This window comes from Polychytrium aggregatum (assembly GCF_025602895.1).
Source record: "Polychytrium aggregatum strain JEL109 chromosome Unknown BJ171scaffold_11, whole genome shotgun sequence".
Lineage (NCBI taxonomy): Eukaryota > Fungi > Chytridiomycota > Chytridiomycetes > Polychytriales > Polychytrium > Polychytrium aggregatum.
The window spans coordinates 211,009-230,276 of record NW_026516213.1 but is presented as its reverse complement, the minus strand read 5'-3'; the positions used below and the strand labels follow the sequence as shown (position 1 = coordinate 230,276).

General features: G+C 56.0%; 6 protein-coding genes across 6 annotated transcripts; 2 read left to right on the top strand and 4 right to left on the bottom strand.

Annotated features, from left to right (window-relative positions):
- Positions 1–138: 138 nt before the first annotated feature.
- On the bottom strand, positions 139–2,418 carry BJ171DRAFT_497257 (uncharacterized protein). Its single transcript, XM_053110275.1, has 8 exons — positions 2,230–2,418; positions 2,006–2,089; positions 1,732–1,919; positions 1,458–1,601; positions 1,244–1,354; positions 1,028–1,100; positions 662–799; positions 139–439 (listed from the first exon to the last, which is right to left on the bottom strand). Exons 1-8 carry the CDS (start codon positions 2,336–2,338, stop codon positions 330–332), a joined length of 957 nt encoding a protein of 318 aa, XP_052968403.1. The 5' UTR covers positions 2,339–2,418; the 3' UTR covers positions 139–329.
- Positions 2,419–2,632: 214 nt separating this feature from the next.
- On the top strand, positions 2,633–6,678 carry BJ171DRAFT_566676 (uncharacterized protein; the record flags this gene model as incomplete). The annotated part of the gene is made up of 3 exons (XM_053113425.1): positions 2,633–2,999; positions 4,230–6,270; positions 6,300–6,678. The coding sequence occupies 3 exons, from the start codon at positions 2,633–2,635 to the stop codon at positions 6,676–6,678; spliced, it is 2,787 nt and encodes a 928-aa protein (XP_052968402.1).
- A 188-nt stretch (positions 6,679–6,866) lies between these two features.
- On the bottom strand, positions 6,867–7,785 carry BJ171DRAFT_421936 (uncharacterized protein; the record flags this gene model as incomplete). Its single annotated transcript, XM_053107516.1, has 2 exons — positions 6,867–7,115; positions 7,567–7,785. Coding segments are annotated over 2 exons (468 nt in total), but the record flags the coding sequence as incomplete, so codon positions are not given.
- Positions 7,786–8,145: 360 nt separating this feature from the next.
- Positions 8,146–10,834, bottom strand: BJ171DRAFT_457346 (uncharacterized protein; the record flags this gene model as incomplete). The annotated part of the gene is made up of 1 exon (XM_053108346.1): positions 8,146–10,834. One exon carries the CDS (start codon positions 10,832–10,834, stop codon positions 8,249–8,251), a length of 2,586 nt encoding a protein of 861 aa, XP_052968400.1. The 3' UTR covers positions 8,146–8,248.
- Positions 10,835–14,261: 3,427 nt separating this feature from the next.
- On the top strand, positions 14,262–15,975 carry BJ171DRAFT_473337 (phosphoesterase family-domain-containing protein; the record flags this gene model as incomplete). The annotated part of the gene is made up of 2 exons (XM_053108695.1): positions 14,262–14,352; positions 14,456–15,975. The coding sequence occupies 2 exons, from the start codon at positions 14,262–14,264 to the stop codon at positions 15,973–15,975; spliced, it is 1,611 nt and encodes a 536-aa protein (XP_052968399.1).
- A 237-nt stretch (positions 15,976–16,212) lies between these two features.
- On the bottom strand, positions 16,213–19,026 carry BJ171DRAFT_497234 (pyridoxal phosphate-dependent transferase). Its single transcript, XM_053110274.1, has 8 exons — positions 18,867–19,026; positions 18,739–18,798; positions 18,525–18,578; positions 18,270–18,375; positions 17,935–18,169; positions 17,235–17,608; positions 16,843–17,038; positions 16,213–16,729 (listed from the first exon to the last, which is right to left on the bottom strand). Exons 1-8 carry the CDS (start codon positions 18,952–18,954, stop codon positions 16,418–16,420), a joined length of 1,425 nt encoding a protein of 474 aa, XP_052968398.1. The 5' UTR covers positions 18,955–19,026; the 3' UTR covers positions 16,213–16,417.
- Between the last annotated feature and the right edge of the window lie 242 nt (positions 19,027–19,268).

The following is a 19,268-nucleotide window of genomic DNA, read 5'->3' as shown; positions in this document are numbered from 1 at the left end:
TTGCTTGCTGAAGCTGTGAGTGCTCGTCGGCGAGGTCGATCCAAGCTGTCGCCGTTCGATGCAGTCCACCCGGTCCTCCCAGCCAACCCGCGCGTCGTCGCCCATTTGTCAGCCCCGCCTCAGGGTCACCCGCTCATGCTCCATGGCCACGAGTTTATATCGCAAGTATATGACAGGCCTTCTGGCTGCTGTGGGAAGCGAGCCGTCCGATCACCCCATTCGCAGCAGCACTTGCACCACCACGCCATGTTCCCAGCCCCCCCCCCGGCCACGCCGCGTGGGTTGCCCTGCAAACGAGAAAGGCACACAGCCCCGCCAAGGCACATCGATCACACCAACGACGCAGCAATCTCGTCGAGCTTGGCGGCCAGCTTGACAACATCGTCCTTGGGGCACTGTGTGCCTGCCAGAGTCAGATGCTGGACAGCTTCCTGGCGGTCTGTTTCCGGGTCAGCCCAGCCAGAGAAAAGTGCAGATCGCATCGTCAGCACCGTCAGCACCGTCAGCATCACCAGCATCGCCCACCACGGCCAAACGTCGTGGCCAAACGCCGTGGCCAAACGCCGTGGTCGAATGCCATGCCATTCGGATCGAGAGCCGCCGCAAGCCCGGACCGCCCGTGGAGCCATTGTCCGCTCGCCCCGCAGCCCGCAACACATACCAAAGATGAATGCTCCGCTGCGGATGGATAGGGCGCTCTTTGCACACGCTGCCCAGACGATCGAGTCGGCGCCCTGTTCCGGCGTCCTCAGGTTGTCGCCCACGTACTTGTTGAGGCTGGGGAGAGACTTGTCTACGCCTGGAGTAGATGACTATCGGAGCAGTGCATATCGTCATTTTCGTTAGCCCCGTCGCAGACATGCTCGGACACCGCGAATGCCACTCGCCCCTCATCCGAGCCCGCTCAACCAGGGCTGGTGTGGCCTACCCATCCTGTCGATCAAAGAGCGGGAGCAGGTTAGTTTCTCTGGACCGCCCCGAATGCAGCGCCAAACGCAGCACCAAGGGCACAAAGCCGCAAGCCTACCAGGATGCATCGAAAAGAAGTGGATCTTGGGATGGCGCTCGGCCCAGAGCTCGGTCAGCTCGACTTGCGCACGCTGCAGCCATCACAGAGACCGGAAAATATGGGAGTCGTAAGGGATCATGTCAAGTCCAGTCAACGGGCGGGTGCGATCGAGACACGGCTGGCCAGCTGCATCACACCGGCTCGGAGTACGCTCTCGCAAGATCAGCAACGAACCTTATCGTACGCATAGGCAAGTACGCCGTTCCACTTTTCGGCCATGCGCTCGAATTGCAGATCCGTGATGTCGAGCCGGGCATTGTACATGCCACCGGAGGAAACAGTAACCTGACCGCACCCAACGCAACCGACAGCGACAAGGGCTGTTAGACTCTGCATGTGCCAGGATCACCAGCGCCCGAGCTGCATCTCGGTCGAACATGGTGCATACCACGCGCGAGCCTGGGGTCTTCTCGAGGGTGGGAATCAGGAGCTGGGTCAGGTAGTATGTCCCCAAAGTATTGGTGGCGAAGCTTCCATCGAGCTTATCGGGAGTGACGGTCTTTTCGGTAAACAGGGCTCCGGCGTTGTTGACCTGGAGCAACCGGCGGCAGCGGGAAGACGATGAGAACCGATGCCACTCCAGACGGCGTGTCATGTTGGGCTCACGGCCAACGCTCAGGCCATCCATCCAGCCGCCAGCCGCAACCACGGCCCCTGCTTACCAGCACATGCAGCTGGGCACCATCGCCCTTGGATCTCAGAAAGGTGGAAACAAACTCCTTGATCATGGCCGGGCGGCTGATGTCGACGACGTGAAGGTGGATGTTCTGGTTCTTGGACTGCTCTATGAGCTCGGTCCGGGCGGAGGCTCCAAGGTTCGGGCTTCGACAGAGGATATGCAACTCGGCGCCTGGATTCCGATGGTTCGAATAAGCAACGAGTACAGATGCAGGCGGCAGCAGATTGTGCATCGCGCTTTCCCAAGATCTAGCATACCGCGCTTGGCGAGCTCCAGAGCAGTGACCTTGCCGAGGCCCGAGTTGGCTCCTGTGACAATCATGACTTTGCCCGACAAATCGACTGGATTTCGGCGGCATTGGCCACGAAAGCGACTGCGAGTTAGTTCCGAATGAGGCTGCGGCATCGCAGCAGAGGGCCTCCTGGATGCCGTGGCTCGGCGGCTGGCACTGGTAATCCTCCCCAGCGCATCGGACAGGCACCATTGAGATCGTTGGGATCGAAGGACTTGCTCGCGCGGAGAAAGCCGGCCTTGGTGAAGGCCTGGTAGCCCCAAAGGGTGAACATCGAGCTTCTCAGCAGCAGCGACATGGTTTGCAGAGACGGGGCAGATGCAATTTGCAGCGCGGTGATGGGCAAGCAGAAGCCAAGATATCGGGATTCGCTGCGGGGGAAACGACGCAGGGCGGAGAATCAGAGAATTTCCGTCAGTTTGCCCGCCAGAAGAACCGCACTCGAACCGGCGTGGCGCTGTAGTCACCACGTGTCTGGCGGCTGTCCATATTTGGTGCTTGGGTGCAGTTTCGGCTTCGGCTTGGATTCCCTGCGATCGTTCATCGGTCCATCGTCCATCGGTTTATTGGTCCATCGGTCCAGGTCGCCACCATGTCCGACATGGACGTCGTCGTTGGACTGGCTGGCCTCATCCGCCAGTATCCCGACGGAGCTTTGAACGAACTTCTCCAAGAGGTCCATGCCCTGCTTCGAACAATCGACGGCCTCGAGGACAACACAAGTGCATGGAAATGTCTCGCCATCTCCTCCTACAACTCCCTCCGGACGCTCGCTGGATTGCTGAAGAGCACCCAAGACCTTGCAAGTCAACTAGCGGATCTCCGGCAAGTTTATGGACAAGCCCGCCGGCAAGTTTCCGACCTCCAGCGCCACCACAAGGTGCAGCGGCTTCTCGAAGGCCCGGCCGCCCGCCAGAACATCCAGGATCTCTGCCAGCAGCTTGGCAACCATTTCAAGGGTGCGGTTCGCTTGCTCTCTGCCGATGAATTTGTGGAGTTTGATACTCTGGCCATTCGACAGGCTATCGTCAGCGACGACGCCGAAGAAAATGCCAAGCTTGCCATGGTATCAAATCTGCTTCAAGCCGATGATACCCATGTCTTTGATCACTTGGGCATCACTCAGAATCTGCCAGAGACGGAGATCTACCACGTCACCGCATTTCTCCTCGCAGTACCCAGGAACCGCAACGTATCAAAGACGCGGGCCGACAAAGTTGCCACTCCACTGCTCGAAATGCTGCGGAACCATTCAAGCACCGCCCGGTCCCTCAAATCGGAGCCTTGGCGCATATTGTCGAGCGACATTAGTGACTACTCGCACGCTCCTCTATTTCGCGGAGGCTTCGGAGAGATCTACAGGGCCACGTACTGCGGTCTCAGCGTTGCTGTTAAACAGCTTTTTGCACACCACGATCGTCGAGAGATCGAGTCCTTTCGGAATGAGGTCAACATCATGTATCGGCTGAGACACCCCCACGTCCTCCCCCTAACGGGGGCCTGCGACTTCGCCGAGAAACCCTTCACCGTAACCCCGTTTATGGAGAATGGTTCGCTGTATGACTACATTGTGAATGCGGATGAACCACGGCTTTTGGACGAGAAGCTCAAGCACATGTACCAAGTGGCCAGTGGTATCGACTACCTCCACAACGGCAATATCATACACGGAAATATGGGGCCCCGTAACGTTCTGATCAATGACCAATTCGAGGCTGTAGTTTTCGGATTTGGAACTCCTCATTCTAACAGGCACACATCGGCATCCGTGATTCGCGTCCAAGCTGAAACCTTCAGCTCGACGATTCACTACATTGCCCCAGAGATGCTCGACGATGATGATCCTAGTGGTGCCTCCAAAAAGACCGACGCCTACGCCTTTGGCGTCATGTTCTACGAAGTGCTCGGCGATTGCAAGCCAGTGTGGACAACCAAAGACGGCCAACCCATGAGAACGCGAGCAATCGAGTCCTGCATAATGAGGGGCAGAAGACCTGAGCGGTTTGATGGCATTCCTGACGACATTTGGTCTCTGATCGAGCGCTGCTGGCACCAAGATCCAGCACAGCGACCAACATTCGATGAGATCGTCCAGTTCCTGGCGCCTTACAAAGGCCTCGCCAACACCAGGGTTCCAACCCCCATGCCAATACTATCTTCCGAGAATGACCAAGCGTCGTTGAAGACAGACTCGGACCAAGACGATCCTCCAAACGACGAATCGCCCCTCTTTGCCATCGCTGCCATCAAGGGTGTCCCCAAGCACACTCTCAACAGAGCCAAGCAAGGGGATGCTGTGGCCACTCTTGCGGTAGCCAACATCATCACCGACAAGGATATCCCCGACACACATCTCGAGTGGCGAGTCGCCATCCAGCTGTATCTCACTCTCGCCGAAGCCTCCAACGTTGAGGCACACTTTCACTTGGGCTGGATCAGCTTCCTTGGCCTCGGTGTCCCCAAGAGTGATGTCGATGCCGTCCGGTATTGGCAGTTTGTTAACAGTGCGATCAAGGACGATCACTCCGTTCTCAGAAGGCTCTCGGGTGCGCTGCTCAAGTGGTGCGTTGGCCTGCGCCGCGGAGCTACCGAGCCGGCTGAAAACTGGAACCAGCTTCCATGGAGTGGCCCAGGAGACTCGCCACTCCACCACAAGTTTTACCGTTGGTGTGTCCTCGGTGCCGAACGAGATTGGCTCTGCCGAATCCTCCTTGCCGAGTGCTGTCGCTGGGGCACCGGCACTCAGACGAACGAGCGTGTCATGGCCGGCATTTACGAGCAGCTCAACAGCGACGGATACATCGTGAACGACATATTCTCCAGTCTTCCCGAAGCGCCAGGACCCATCCCCGACTCGGACGCCTTGGAAGGAGGGGACCACGACTCTGACAAGCGACAGATATGGCGCATTCCTGCGAACGCCGTCACCAACTGGTCCCGCGAGCCCATCGCCGAGGGTGGCTTTGGAAAAGTGTATTCGGCATCGTACTATGGGCGCGAGGTAGCTGTCAAGCAGCTGCTGTGCGATGCAAGTGCGATGGAGCGCCGGAATCTGCACCAGGAGATCGAGGTCTGGCACAGTCTCAAGCACGACAACATCCTGCCGCTCCTCGGCGCCTGCGACACCGTCACCAAGCCTTTCATGGTCTCGCCATTCATGAAGAACGGCACCTTGCGTCGCTTTGTGGCCAGAGTGGACAGCCCTGTTCCGCTCAAAGAAAAGCTCAGGATCGTGCGACAAGTTGCCTCTGGCATGAGCTATCTCCATGGCAAGAACATTGTCCACGGCGACCTCAAGCCAGCCAACGTCCTGCTGGACTCGGACTATCGCGCGGTGATCTCGGACTTTGGTATGTCCTATGTCAAGCACGCATCAAGCTCGAGCAAAAGAATTGGCGACGCCAAGAACGCAGGAGGTACACTCCACTACATGGCCCCCGAGATGATTGACGAAAATGATCCCCATGGGTCCTCCAAGGAAACCGACGTCTATGCCTTTGGTCTGCTGCTCTGCGAGGTGTTCAACAACGGACGCCTATGGATGACCGGCGATGGAAAACAGCGCATGCGTGATGAAATCGTTCGACTCCACATTCAAAACGGCCGGAGACCCAGGAATCTGTGCAACATCCCGGGCGAGCTCTGGGAGCTGATCAAAGAGTGCTGGCATCAGGCACCCAGCCAGAGACCCAAGTTTGACGGCATTTTGGATAGACTCGAGTCACTCGATCTACCAGAAGTCCCTGCCGATATCTCACCGGCACTGCAGAGTGCTTCGGCATCCAGCGGACCCTCAGCCGACAGAACGTTGGCGGATGGACGCAGCAATGTCCCTTTGGAGGAGTTCATCCACAGCGGATCTGTGTCTGGGTTCTTCATCGCGCTGCTGAAGGAGCACGATCCCAAAGCGCTGCAGGACTCCATCGACACCCTCAGTCAAAGCTCCAGCAAGCCTGATTCGGAGTGGAAGAAGGCGGTCGACCTCCACAGAATGTTGACAAGCACATCCGATCTGGTTGCATACTTTGACCGAGGCTGGATCTACTTCCTCGGTCTTGGCGACCAGCAGGACGACGTGTCTGCCTTTCTCCATTGGCAGCAAGTGTTTGTTCAGATCTACGACCACCATTCGATCCTCAAGTCTCTTGCCGGGATACTCCTGAAGTGGTGCTGGGCCACCGGGCGAGGAACACGACAAAGCTGGAAGATGTGGAATGAGTTGCCATCGAAGTGTCCGGCAACTCGCCCCTCCAGATCAGGTTCTACAACTGGAGCGAGAAAGGAGCCGAGAGCGACTGGTTTTGCAAGTTGGTTTTGGCGCTCTGTCACCTGCACGCCATCGGCACCAAGGCAAATTATCGACGTGCGATGTCGCTGATCGAGGAACTGGCCAACCAAGGCCACTCTGTGGCTCAAGTCCTTCTTGGAGAGCGCTACCAGTTCCAAGGTGGTCTAAACGTCCATACCGCCGTTGCTTGGTTCAGAAAGGCTGCTGAGCAAGGCAACGCCTGGGGAGCCTGGCATTTGGGTGTTTGCTATCAGTCTGGCTGGGGAGTCGATGGTGACTTTGAGGTTGCCGCCATGTGGTATCGCAGATCGGCCAGCTGGGGCTTTCCCAACCCCGCACCTCACTCGTAGATTGAATATATGCAAGATGGAGATACTGCATTCCTTGACTTTCGAGCCACAAACACATACATGCGGCTCTATTGTCTCCGATGAAATCAAGAATGCCCTCATTTTGAGATGCGAGAATGCCACCTTCATGGTTGCTTGGCTGCTTCCATGTTCAGTGATGATGTGGTTGCTGGAAACGAAAATCAGGGTCAGGGCCACTCGCCAAGATTCCTGAGGTGGTTGATGGCACCATCGAGACCCTGGTCGGTGGACTTGCGGTACCAAAAGACGGCAGTGTCGATGTTCTGGGAGACACCAACTCCTAATCGGTAGCAGTTGCCGAGATTGCGCTGGCCGTATCGATTGCCCTCCTCGGCCGACTTGCGGAGCCACTCGAATGCCTTGGTGTAGTTCCTAAATACTCCATTACCATAGTAGTAGCACTCTCCGATCCAGTTCTGACTGTCGCTGCGTCCTTCGTTGGCGAGCTGCTCAAAGATGCCGGCTGCCTTGGTCCGGTTGATCGCAGCTCCGAATCCATGGAACACACATACAGCCATAAGATGTCTGCACAGCCAGTCCCGATCCGATCCTAGCTGGCGCAGCTCGAAGAAATTGCAGATCGCGGGGGGAATCGGAGTTGATATAATACCACTCGGATGCAAGACATTCGGCATCTCCAAGCTTGAACCCATCCGATCTGTTCTCCCGGATGATCTTGATACCCTTTTGTACGTCACGCACGGTGCCCCGGCCAAGGTAGTGCATCCAGCCAACCATGTGGGTGGCGATGGGTTTGTGCATTGTGTTGGTGGACATGGTGCTGGCTTCCTGCCAGTGATTGAAGGCGTCTTGATCGTTCTGTTCGACACCATGGTCGATGAACGAGAGCCAGCCACGGAGGAACACAATATGGAGTCGACCTTCTTCACTGCCTTGGTCTGCGGCCTTGGCATACCACTCGATGGCCGAGGCAAAGGATCGATCGACACCTTCGCCGCCCTCATAGCGACGACCAAGAACGACGTGAGCTTGAGGGATTCCACGATCTGCAAGATTGCGGTACAGCTCAGCAGCCTTGGTGTGATCTTGATTGACAACATGGCCATTGTGATGGCATCCAGCCAGATAGGGCTACAGAAAGGACTGATACAGGGATCGGTGCTGAGCCCACTCATGTTCAGCGCCTTCATCGACGATCTGCCAGGACCGAATGGTGGACAGGACAAGAGAAGCAGCATCCAACATGGCCAAGATGGGCCTGACCCTTGGGAACCTCACAGCCAAGACACTGACGATTGCATACCGCACATTCCTGCGGCCAATGATGGAATACGGCCCGCCCTCGACGCCATCCCAACGAACGAACAGAAGCGGCTCCACCGGACACAAACGTTCTGCCTGAGCTTGCTTGTACGCCCACTGCAGGGTGCCGCATGGTACCGATGGCCCGTTGAACACCCCCGAATTAATACAGCGAGCAAAATAGATGCACAAGCGCCTCGTGTGATTTTTTGAGACTTCCAAACAATATGTCGTGTCATTTGCCACCACAAGAGACATTGAGGCGTTCGGAAATGAACGCGCTCGTTCAAATGATGAAACATCGAAACCACTTGCGTTGGTTCCCTAGCCGAGGCTTGTGTGAGAATTCGACATCCAACGGTGCGACCCGACGGGATTGCTTACGATTCCTGCCTCGAATATCGGCAATACATTTTGTCACTTCTTTGATATCCTTGTGTTTTGGATTATTGAGTGTGGCTGTCCAAATGTCCAGAGCTTCCTGGTACAAGTTGAGTGCATCGGCGTATTCACCCTGAGCATTGGACACGTCACCCAGATTTTTGAGGGTGGTGGCAATCATGGGATGCTTCCGAACTTTGTAGATATGCATGGAGATACTCAAGGCTTCCTTGAGCATGCTTTGTGATTCGGAGAGCTGGCCTTGCAAATACTTGAGTTTGCCATACTCGTTCAAGGTCCGGGCGACCTTTTCATGCTGGCGAGTATTGAATGTCTTGACATAAATGTCTAGTGCCTCAAGGTAGCATACTTCGGCTTGTTCATAATTATTTCTAGATCGAGCGACACCACCAAGACGAAGGATCGTTAAGGCGACTTCGGGATGTGCTCGTGTGCCATAGACTTTGGTCTTGATATTGAGTGCCTCCTGGTAGTATTTGAGGGCGGTGCCGTAGTTGCCTTGGGAATCGGAAATATAACCGAGGCAATGAATCGTGGAGGCAACTGAGGGGTGTTCTCGTGTGCCATAGATCTTGATGGAGATGTCGAGTGCTTCCTGATAGTACTTGAGGGCAGCCTGGTAGTTTCCTTGGTACTCGGCGATACTCCCTATGTTGTGAATTGTGGTGGCAACTTCAGGATGCTCCCGTGTGCCAAAGACTTTGGTTTCGATCTCTAACGCTTCCTGGTAGTATTTGAGGGCGGCCTCGTAGTTTCCTTGAGAAGAAGCGATATTGCCCAGACATTCTATCGTAGTGGCTACTTCGGGGTGTTCTCGTGTGCCATAGATTTTGATTTCGATCTCTAACGCATCTCGGTAGTATTTGAGGGCAGCCTCGTAGTTGCCTTGAGACTCGGCGATATTACCCATCTGGTGGATCGTAGTGGCGACATCGGGATGCTCCCGTGTGCCAAAGACTTTGGTTTCGATCTCTAACGCTTCCTGGTAGTATTTGAGGGCAGCCTGGTAGTTTCCTTGGGAATCGGCGATATTGCCCATCTGGTGGATCGTAGTGGCGACATCGGGATGCTCCCGTGTGCCAAAGACTTTGGTTTCGATCTCTAACGCTTCCTGGTAGTATTTGAGGGCGGCCTCGTAGTTTCCTTGAGAAGAAGCGATATTGCCCAGACATTCTATCGTGGCGGCGACCGAGGGGTGTTCTCGTGTGCCATAGATCTTGATGGAGATGTCGAGTGCTTCCTGATAGTACTTGAGGGCAGCCTGGTAGTTTCCTTGGTACTCGGCGATACTCCCTATGTTGTGAATTGTGGTGGCAACTTCAGGATGCTCCCGTGTGCCAAAGACTTTGGTTTCGATCTCTAACGCTTCCTGGTAGTATTTGAGGGCGGCCTCGTAGTTTCCTTGAGAAGAAGCGATATTGCCCAGACATTCTATCGTAGTGGCTACTTCGGGGTGTTCTCGTGTGCCATAGATTTTGGTTTCGATCTCTAACGCATCTCGGTAGTATTTGAGGGCAGCCTCGTAGTTGCCTTGAGACTCGGCGATATTACCCATCTGGTGGATCGTAGTGGCGACATCGGGATGCTCTCGTGTGCCAGAGACTTTGGTTTTGATATCGAGTGCCTCCTGGTAGTACTTGAGGGCAACCTCGTAGTTGCCCAAGGAGGAGGCGACATCACCAAGACATCCAAGCACCGCTGCAATGTCTTTGTGTTCCCTCGTTCCATGAATCTGTAGACGAATGTTAAATACCTCGTGGTAGAGTCTCTCAGCCTCCTTGTATTTTCCCTGTGCCGAGAGGATGTATCCTGTATCTTCAAGAGTCTCGGCAATATCGAGATGGATACGTGTCCCATGGGTCTCGAGTTGTTGCTTCAGTGCTCGATCGTAATATTCCTTGGCAGCAACATAGCGTCCTCGTTCGCGTGACACAAGACCCATGTGATGCAGAATGAGCGCAGCCTGTGGATGGCTTGTATGTCCTTCAATCGAAGTGAGAATTCGAAGGGCACGATTAAGTGAATCCTCGGCCGGATCCAAGTGGCCCAGCCGGCGATGATTGTCGCCGAGGTGGTTCAGGATCCCAACGATTTCAATATGTTCTTCGGTGCCGAAGTACTGCACAGCCCGCTTGAAATGGGTCTCAAATCGATCACTTGCAGCCCCAAACCAGCCTCTCTCCTCGGCAAGCTCTCCCTGTCGAGTGGCGAGTCTGACATGTTCGAGCTTGGTGTATCCTTCGGCAAAGACATGATCAGTGAACTTGTCGACATGCTTAGAGTATACGTGTGCTTTGATATCAATTGACTTGGTTAACTCGATTAGCGACTTGCAGGTAGCATCTTCGATTCCTTCGACATTCAGTTCATCGTGTGCCTGGACATACTCTCGAGCCACAAGCTGAGTGAGCAAGTGCGTCGAGTACCGTCCCTCGTTTCCACTTCGGAGAAGACCACTCTGGACCACCATTTTGATCAGAGCCGTCACTGTGGACAAGCCACTGGTCAGTTCCATGTACTGACACCATTGATTGCCCTTTGATCCACTCAACTCACCTTCGGTCTTGAGATCCATCTTCTGTGCAATCTCCTTGATCAACTCGAACTGGATGTTGGTCGGCGCCACCAGACTGACTGCACCGAACAGCCTGGCTGCCTCGATACCCTCATCTCCTCGCTTCATCAGCGAGTCCAGCGACAGATCCACAATGACCTTGAGTGATGACCGCGTGTCGTCCTCGCCCTCCTGCTCCTCGAGGACCTTGGAGAACAGCCGATCGATCTCGGACAACGGCACCTCATTGTTCTCGTAGAACGTCATGAATGTCTGGATGACGAGTGGATATCCACTGATCTTGGCCACGATGCTGTCGAGGGACTTCTTGGCCTCGTCCGACACAAGTCTCTGGACAATCATTGGCGATGTCGACAGGATATAGTCGAGAGTGATAGAGTCATTCCAGTTGCCGAGACGGAGTGGGTCATGTCGGTAACCAGGGATCTTGGCCTTGAGTGCAATGGCGAATGCACCAGGAGGCAGCGAGGCCATCCGAGTCGTCACCACCACATCGCCGCTGAACCAGAGTGACTTGGAGTGCTCAAATACAGAGTCGACCACGCTGATGTCATCGACATTGTCGAGCACCAGGAGATAGCTGTGGGTGTTGGCGAGGAACTTGGAGGCATGCTTCTTGACCTTCTCTGGTTCGACACCATCAAACATCGCGCACAGCCCATCGAGGGCAGTCGACTCGGTCGAGCAGTTGAGCCAGAAGACCTGGCTGTACTGCGATACGACACCGATGGTCTCGTCTTGGAAGGCCTCGAGCTCACCATGGTTGCTCACATTCAGAGTTCCCATCATGAAGTGGAGAATCTGGAGGGCCAGGACGGACTTGCCCATACCACCCATGCCAGAGATGACGGCACGGCCAGTCAGGGTGAGCTGCTTGAGCAGGATGTCGAGGCGAATGGGATCGACTCGGAACTTGGAGTCACAAAAGTATTTGCGATGGATGGCCGTAATGGGTTCCATGTTGGGAGGGATGGGATGGACGAGGTTGAGGAGGCGGTAGACTCGCTTGTACATCTGGTCAGGGCGGAACCCAAACATATGGATGTCGGACAATCCCTTCAGGACGGCTCGAAGGGTGTCGAACTTGGAATCAACAGGGATGATAACATGATATGGCCGGCAATCGGCCCACACTTCCTTCTCACCATCCTTTACGAGGCTGGATACGCAGAGGGGCATCACCGAGATGTCGACTCCTGAGTCAACGAGGTCGAGGGCGGTCTTGATCTCAAGCAGAACGTTGTCCTCCTCGCCAGAGATGGCTTTCTGAATCATGGACTCGAGCGATGCGCGGCTGATCACAGCGACAAAGACTCTACATCGAGTTAGAGCGCAGAGGAAATCGTCCCTCCAATTCTCTGCGTCTCGCAGACAGCTGGAATCGTGGAAGACTGCGAGGGGTTCGCCATATCGACGCTGCCCAGTAGTCGCCAGCATATTCTTAAGGGACTGGACGGTGGTATTATCGGTGGCGACCCGATACGAGAGGAACAGGTCGTGGTCAGGACGACCGTGGACATTGCAGTGATAGGGCTGGTTGCTGGCGTTGGCCTGCATGATACGACGGGTCTCTTGTGGATATCAAAATTTGAGCGAGGGGATGGAACAAGCGGCGAAAGGGGCGGCTGGTCTGGTCTTGCTTTTGAAGGGATTCTTGTCCACTAAATAGAAGATAACACACGCAATCCAATCATGCCCTAGAGCCACAGAGAAGCAACGGAGGATGCATCATTCAACCCTGATCATGATTGGGAAACCTTATGGCTGTGATCCAGCTTTCCTGTCTATTGTTTACGATTGTTGTATTGATTCAAGACAATCGGCCATCAGTATCTTGGGGAGCCAGTGTAGGGCGAACGAGAGCAACGTGTATACTGTATTCAGGGGGAAATGGGACACCTGCCCACAACCCATTTGCCAGCGTAGTATGCGATGGCATGCGTCTAACTATGCCATACGAAATATAACAGGTCACTTTGGCAGCCTCCGAGTGAACACCACCGGTCGCAGTGCAGCGATGCGGAAATCGAGGGTGCCGTGTTTGACCATGATTGCAATGAGTGGGTGGGTGTATTCAGGTCACAGAAACAAACCCTGTCATGACTCAAACGGGGTGTCCCATTTCATTTTGGAAACGTGTAATCCTGTCGCGGTTCTCGCCGGCTCTCCAGCACACTGTGGATAAGGTTGAGTTTGTCATGGTCAAATCAATCGGTGATGCTCTGGGGGTTAACCGTAATTGTGTGGGTTCAGTTCTACTGGCTTCATGGTATTTTAAGTCGCCATAGTCAACTTTATTCAAGAAGACAAGCCATCAGGTCCAACAGGTTGGTACCCCGGCAAGTTGAGTACACAGGCAAGCCTATTTACTCCTGTTGCAGCTTAGTGCTGCCTCAGCTGCCCACAAGGTCTGAGACCAAGCGGGTGAACACATTTTCAAGCAGTTCCCACAAGGGAACAGCAGGATCGAGAGGTGGTCGGGGTGGTGGAGTGGCAAGTGCTGGCACTATACTACGCTGTGATGAGGGTGCAGAGCGAGACTGCTGGGGTGGGACTACACTGAGTGTGGGAGTGGGTGCTGGTGCTGGGTGTGTACCAAGTGCGAATGCTCGGAAGGCAGTGCGGGGAGCGGGTACATGAGCAGCAAGCGATCCAAGTGCGGGAGGTGTGCGAGTGCGAACGGGAGTGCGATCGAAACTGAGCAGGTCCAGCAGCTTGTCCACTGGTCCCACTCCGGCTATACCACTTTCCACCCGTTCGCCGTCGATGGAGTGCTCATCTGCCGCCCATCGTCGACATCAACGGCTTCAGGATGCCCTGACCCTCGAAGGGCTCCCGAAGCAGCAAGCGGTGGTACTCAGACGAGCACAGATGCACTGTCTGACCCGGCTCTTCGCAGTGTTGCGGAACACATCCTACGGAGCGATGCATCTCGGATGCGGACTCATCACCTGCTCAATCCGGGCGTTGAGACTCCAACCGAGAGGGAAAGAAATGGCTGTCGGCTCTCTTTTCATTCGCTCTATTTTCAACCTTTCCTGAGATATCAAACTGCCAGTGCCGACCACGCGCCGATGGCTTTCAATTCGGAATCGAAACTCTCTTGTATCCATCTCCACCTGCCGCCAACCCCAACACCCAAACAAAGGACGGGCTTGCCACAGCTGCCCGATGGACGGACGCTGGATGGACGGATGGACGGATGAATGGATGGGATGGCTTTGGCCTCATCGTCGTCGCCCTCATCTTCGCCCTCATCGTCGCACTCATCGTCGCCCTAATCGTGGCCTTCACCCCACTATCGTCGGCACTCTCCTCAGCGATGAGACGTCCGGCTTTGGTGTGCCTGGCCGTCTCGTTGCTGACGGCGGCTGCAGCGCTCGCTGCATTCCTATGGGCAAGACTCCACCCAGGTCAGCGTTCAGTCAGCTCTGCTTCCTGCCTCAGCCTCGACATCGGCTCCAACCCTGACTGCGATACCAATGTCGCTTGCATCACTCGTTTCTTTTCGACCAGCTCCCCCGGCCCGCAGTTCTACCCTTCGGCTGTCGACGAATGTGTCGAGCGTCGTTGCCGGCGGATTTGTCCCCATCTTCTGGACCGGCGCTGATTCCCGAAGCTCAAACGACTGGATCGGCTTCTTCGGCAGCCTCCCTATCACCCAGGGCACCCTGATGAGCGAGCTTTGGCAGTTTACCCACGGCGGCATCGACCCGCTGGACCAGCCATCACCGACCAACGGCTCTGTCTTTGTGCGTGCTCCGGCTTTGCCAGGGATTTACTCGGCCTTCTACTGCCTCAACAGCTCTTTCACCTGCGTCGCATGGATGGACATTCAGGTTGTCCCGCCGTCGCCGACGTGCCGACCGCCTGGAGACACAGCATCCTCCATCAAGCACACCATCGTCGTCATATCCGAGAATCACTCCTTCGACAGCTACTTTGGGCTCTACTGCCAGGCCCCCTTTGGAAGTGCGCCCAACTGCACCGCCGGCAGAAGCTGCTGCGAAACCGCCCTGGGGCCAGTCGCAGCCCCGCCAGTCTTTCTCAACGACTCCACCAACCTGGCCTTCGATCCCTGCCATACAAACGAGTGCGAGACTTGTGCCATGAACGGCGGCATGATGAATCGCTATCTGTCGTCCGGGGGATGCCCGGGCTCCGACAATCGAACCTATGCTCTGGCTGACGGCTCGGCGACAGGCGGCTCCAAGTACTGGCAGTGGGCCCAGCAGTATGCCATGGCCGACCGCTTTTTCCAGTCGTCGCCGGGGGCATCGGGCCAGTCCGACATGTTCTTTGCCCGCGGCACTTGGGTCTTCGACGACAACGAGGTCGATCCTCCAGGGGCGCCCTGTGCTTCCTTCACAAGAGCGTACTATGAACCCACGATCGCCGATTTACTGCTGGGATGCGGTGTCTCGTTCACGTTCTATGCCGAGGGATACGACCAGAGCCGGTCGTCAGGCCGGTGCTGGCCCAACTACTACGACCCGGGGGACGACCCTTTCCAGTACTATCCAAGCCTGACGGGCTCGCCGAACGCCAGCGTCATCTTCCGGGATCTACAAGATTTGTTCGGCGACATTGCGGGACAGACACTACCTGCTGTCTCCTTCGTCAAGCCTCTCGGTATCCACTCGGAGCATCCTGGGTCGTCGACCATCTCGGCGGGCGAGGCGTTCAACGAAGCCATCATCGACGCCGTGCTTGCTTCTCCGACATATCGCAACTGTACGCTGGTTATCCTGGTCCCCGATGAGTCCGGGGGCTTTCGAGACGGTGTGGCTCCTCCGCCGACCAATCCGATTGATCATCGGCCGTACGGGCCACGCACTCCCTTCGTTGTCATTGGATACGCCGCCAAGCAGAATTACGTCTCGCACGAGCAGCTTGAACCGGCCAGCATCATTCGGTTCCTCGAGAGCAACTATCTCGGCGACCCTGAGCCTGGGCAGCTCATGACACGGGATGTCATTGCCAACAACATTGGGTCGCTACTCGATGCGAACAAAACACGGTTCCGCTTTCGTTAGGCGACCATAGAGAGACCTGACCTGTGGTGCATGAGTGCCAACGAATGATGCCGAATGGTTGCTGCGGCAGTCTCCAAAGGACTCAACATTTGGATATGCCCATGGCACGGCACCCCAAGGCAACCCGTACAATGCAACATGATGAAAATACTGCATTTGACAGATGTGCGGCTGGCGACAACCGGGGCCAACTCAAAGCCGCTGGATACTAATGCCGTCGATAGACTGGACCCCTGTGCTCGTTGAATAGACATGTATATATTCAGAAGCTGCCACCATGTGCACCTTCATAATCCGTTGCCAACATGGTGTCCGAATACACTCAACAGGACGTCCCTCAAACAAGGCATTCCGGTCCAGCTGTTGTGGGTGCCGGATTTCAGTATAGATATGACTTTGAGGCCAGTTCCAGATTGTTTCCTTTGAGTCGACCGAATCGGCCTCATTCCGAGTTTGGCACGGAAGCAGCAAACTCGCGGATCATGTCAAAGGCACCGTCGACATGGGCCATCTCGGTATGGGGGCTGCCTGGAACGAATCGGATCACGTATTGATCGCGGAGCTTGGTGCTGGTGATGAAGATCCGGCGGGTGGCATTGGCTTGGTTGTAGACCCACTCGGTACGGCGGTTACGCTCCTCGAGAGTGGGGGCATCGACCTGGAAGGTCACCAGCGCAAAACTGCGGGGGGTGACGACCCTGAAGAGGGATTCGGCGCGAAGACGACTCTCAAAGTGGGCAGCTTGATCGCAATGCTGTACAAGAATGCCGAGCGAACCAGGAGAGTCAGATTATCCGGGAGCAGGACTCGGCCATGGACATGCAACCGAGCGATGGTGCGTCAGTGCATCGCTCGACTGGTCCTTACCTTGCGGATGTGGGCACGGATGCCCTGGGCGCCATAAGTTCGCAGGACGAACCAGAGCTTGAGCGAGCGGAATCGACGGCCAAGGGGGAGTTGCCAGTCCTTGTAGTCCGTCACCAGCCCCGACTCGGTCTCCTTATTGCGCAGATAGGCTGGGGTAAGGCTCAGGGCATCAAGGAGGTAGCGTCTGTGCTTGACCCTGGAGCCCATGACGGGCCATCAAACCAGAGGGCGGCTCGCTGTCAGTCTCGAGCCGGGTATTCGAGATGGAATGCATCTCTCCAAATCTTCCTTTGGATAGACAGTAACCAGGACAATCTGCTGTGGCACTCGCCATCTGATGCTGTCTGGTATCGTCTCAAGCCGATCGTTCGGCACAGCGACATGGCACTCACCACAACAGCGAGCAGTCAAAGTTGGTCAGCATCCACTTGTGGGCGTTCATGCAGAACGAGTCGGACCTGTCAACACCAGCCCCATGGTGCCGATACTCTTCGCACATGAGTGCAGGGCCGGCCCAGGCCGCGTCGATGTGGACCCAGACATCGGTTCCAACAACAGCCTCGACAATCTCTGGAATGTGATCGACTGTGCCGGAACTGGTGGTGCCGATGGTGGCGTGGATGAAGAACGGCACCAGCCCTGCCTTGAGGTCTTCCTCGATCTGGGCACGCACAATGGCCCCAGACAGAGCAAAGTCGGCGTCGACATCGAGGACCTTGCATTGCACGCCGATGATCATGGACGCCTTGAGGCCGCAAGAGTGGGACTGTGGAGCGGATGACATTGATGCACAGCACGTCAGCTAACATGGATACACTTGCGCATGATGGCCTTGGTCGACGAAAGAAGGATGGCCACCGGATGCGCCTCATGGGTCTGGCAATGGACGGCTGCATACGGCTGTGGCATGCACGGCATTTCCCCTGCCATCCGGCCCATAGCCAAAGCCAAAGCCAAAGCCAAAGCCAAAGCCAAAGCCAAAGCCAAAGCCAAAGCCAAAGCCAAAGCCAAAGCCAAAGCCAAAGCCAAAGCCAAAGCCAAAGCCAAAGCCAAAGCCAAAGCCAAGTGAACCAGCGTTCTTGCCAGCATTACCTGCGAGGACACATAGGCGACGAGCTTTCGCTCGTCGAGTCCCTCGGATCGCAGCATGGCCCTCTTCTTGGCCGCAAGCATGGCGACCACGACAGCCTCGGAAGCGCTGCCCTGGATCACGCCGCCTCCCTCGCTCTCCGACAGGAACCCGTCGTCGAGTCCGATCAGCTTGGCCATCCAATCCAAGGTGATTGTCTCGAGCTCGGTGCACGAAGGCGACGCCATCCAGTTGAATCTGGCCAGTCCAATGGCAAACAAAAAAGAGGGTCAGATCAGAGGCTCGAGAGATCAAGTGGCTGAAGGCGACAGAGCCCTTGGACAGTTTGCTGACATACCCGATGCCGTTGAGCATATCCGAGTACATGTCACCGATGATGCCGGGAAAGGACGAGTTGGCCGGGAAGAACCCGAAAAAGTTGGGGCTTTGCCAGTGCGTGACGCCTGGACGGTGTCGTTACCGGCAATTCCGGTGGTCAGAATCTTGAACTGGATCTTGAACTGGATCTGGAATCTGGATCTGGACCAGACTGGCCAGGGGGGGGGGCTGCATTCGATACAGCAAAGAAGGACAGGCAAACGAGCTCACTCACCCGGGATGATCTTGCTCTCAAAGTCCTGCTGGATGGCATCCCAAGACTCGCCCTCTGTGAGTGGCAGAGCAGAGCGATTGTCGGAAATACGTGACAAGAAACACCTGGGCACCCTGGCTCAACCAAGGAGGAGCGGATTGATGCAGGCCGCGCTGCACTGGTGTGCTCGGGCGACATCACGACAGGCGACGAGGGTTCTCGCATATCCACGCACCTTCGGGTGCCTCTGCGGGCAAGAGGCTCTTCAGAAATCCAGGCTGGACGGTCGGTTGAACTGGCGAGGATGTGAGTGGGCCTGAATCAGTCAGCCGCGCCGGCGACGTTGCTGGAGGACAGGCTCACCGTTGTGGTTTGCGAGTTCCTGCTCGTAGTAACGGGCGATTCGCTCGACGGCCTCGTGGCCTCTCTTGCGGAATTCGTTGACGTCCATTGTTGCGGGCACGGCTGGGATGAGCGATGTGTGCTGAGGAGGGCGAGCGCCTGGGTGGAGATGCTTTTTGACGAAGGCAGGTGGGGAGTGCCAACGGATACAGCGCCAGACCCGGGGCATGGACTAGCCGAATGGGCCACCCCTTGCACCGATTTCTGCACAGCCCAAACAACGATCCAGCCATACAACGATCCATCCATAAAATGATCCAGCCCAAACAACCCAAAACAAGGCGAGGCAGAATGGGAGGCCAGTGTGTCCCTTGGATCTGGGACCTGAATGTACACCATGCGACCCGCTCGGCCTGACCATTA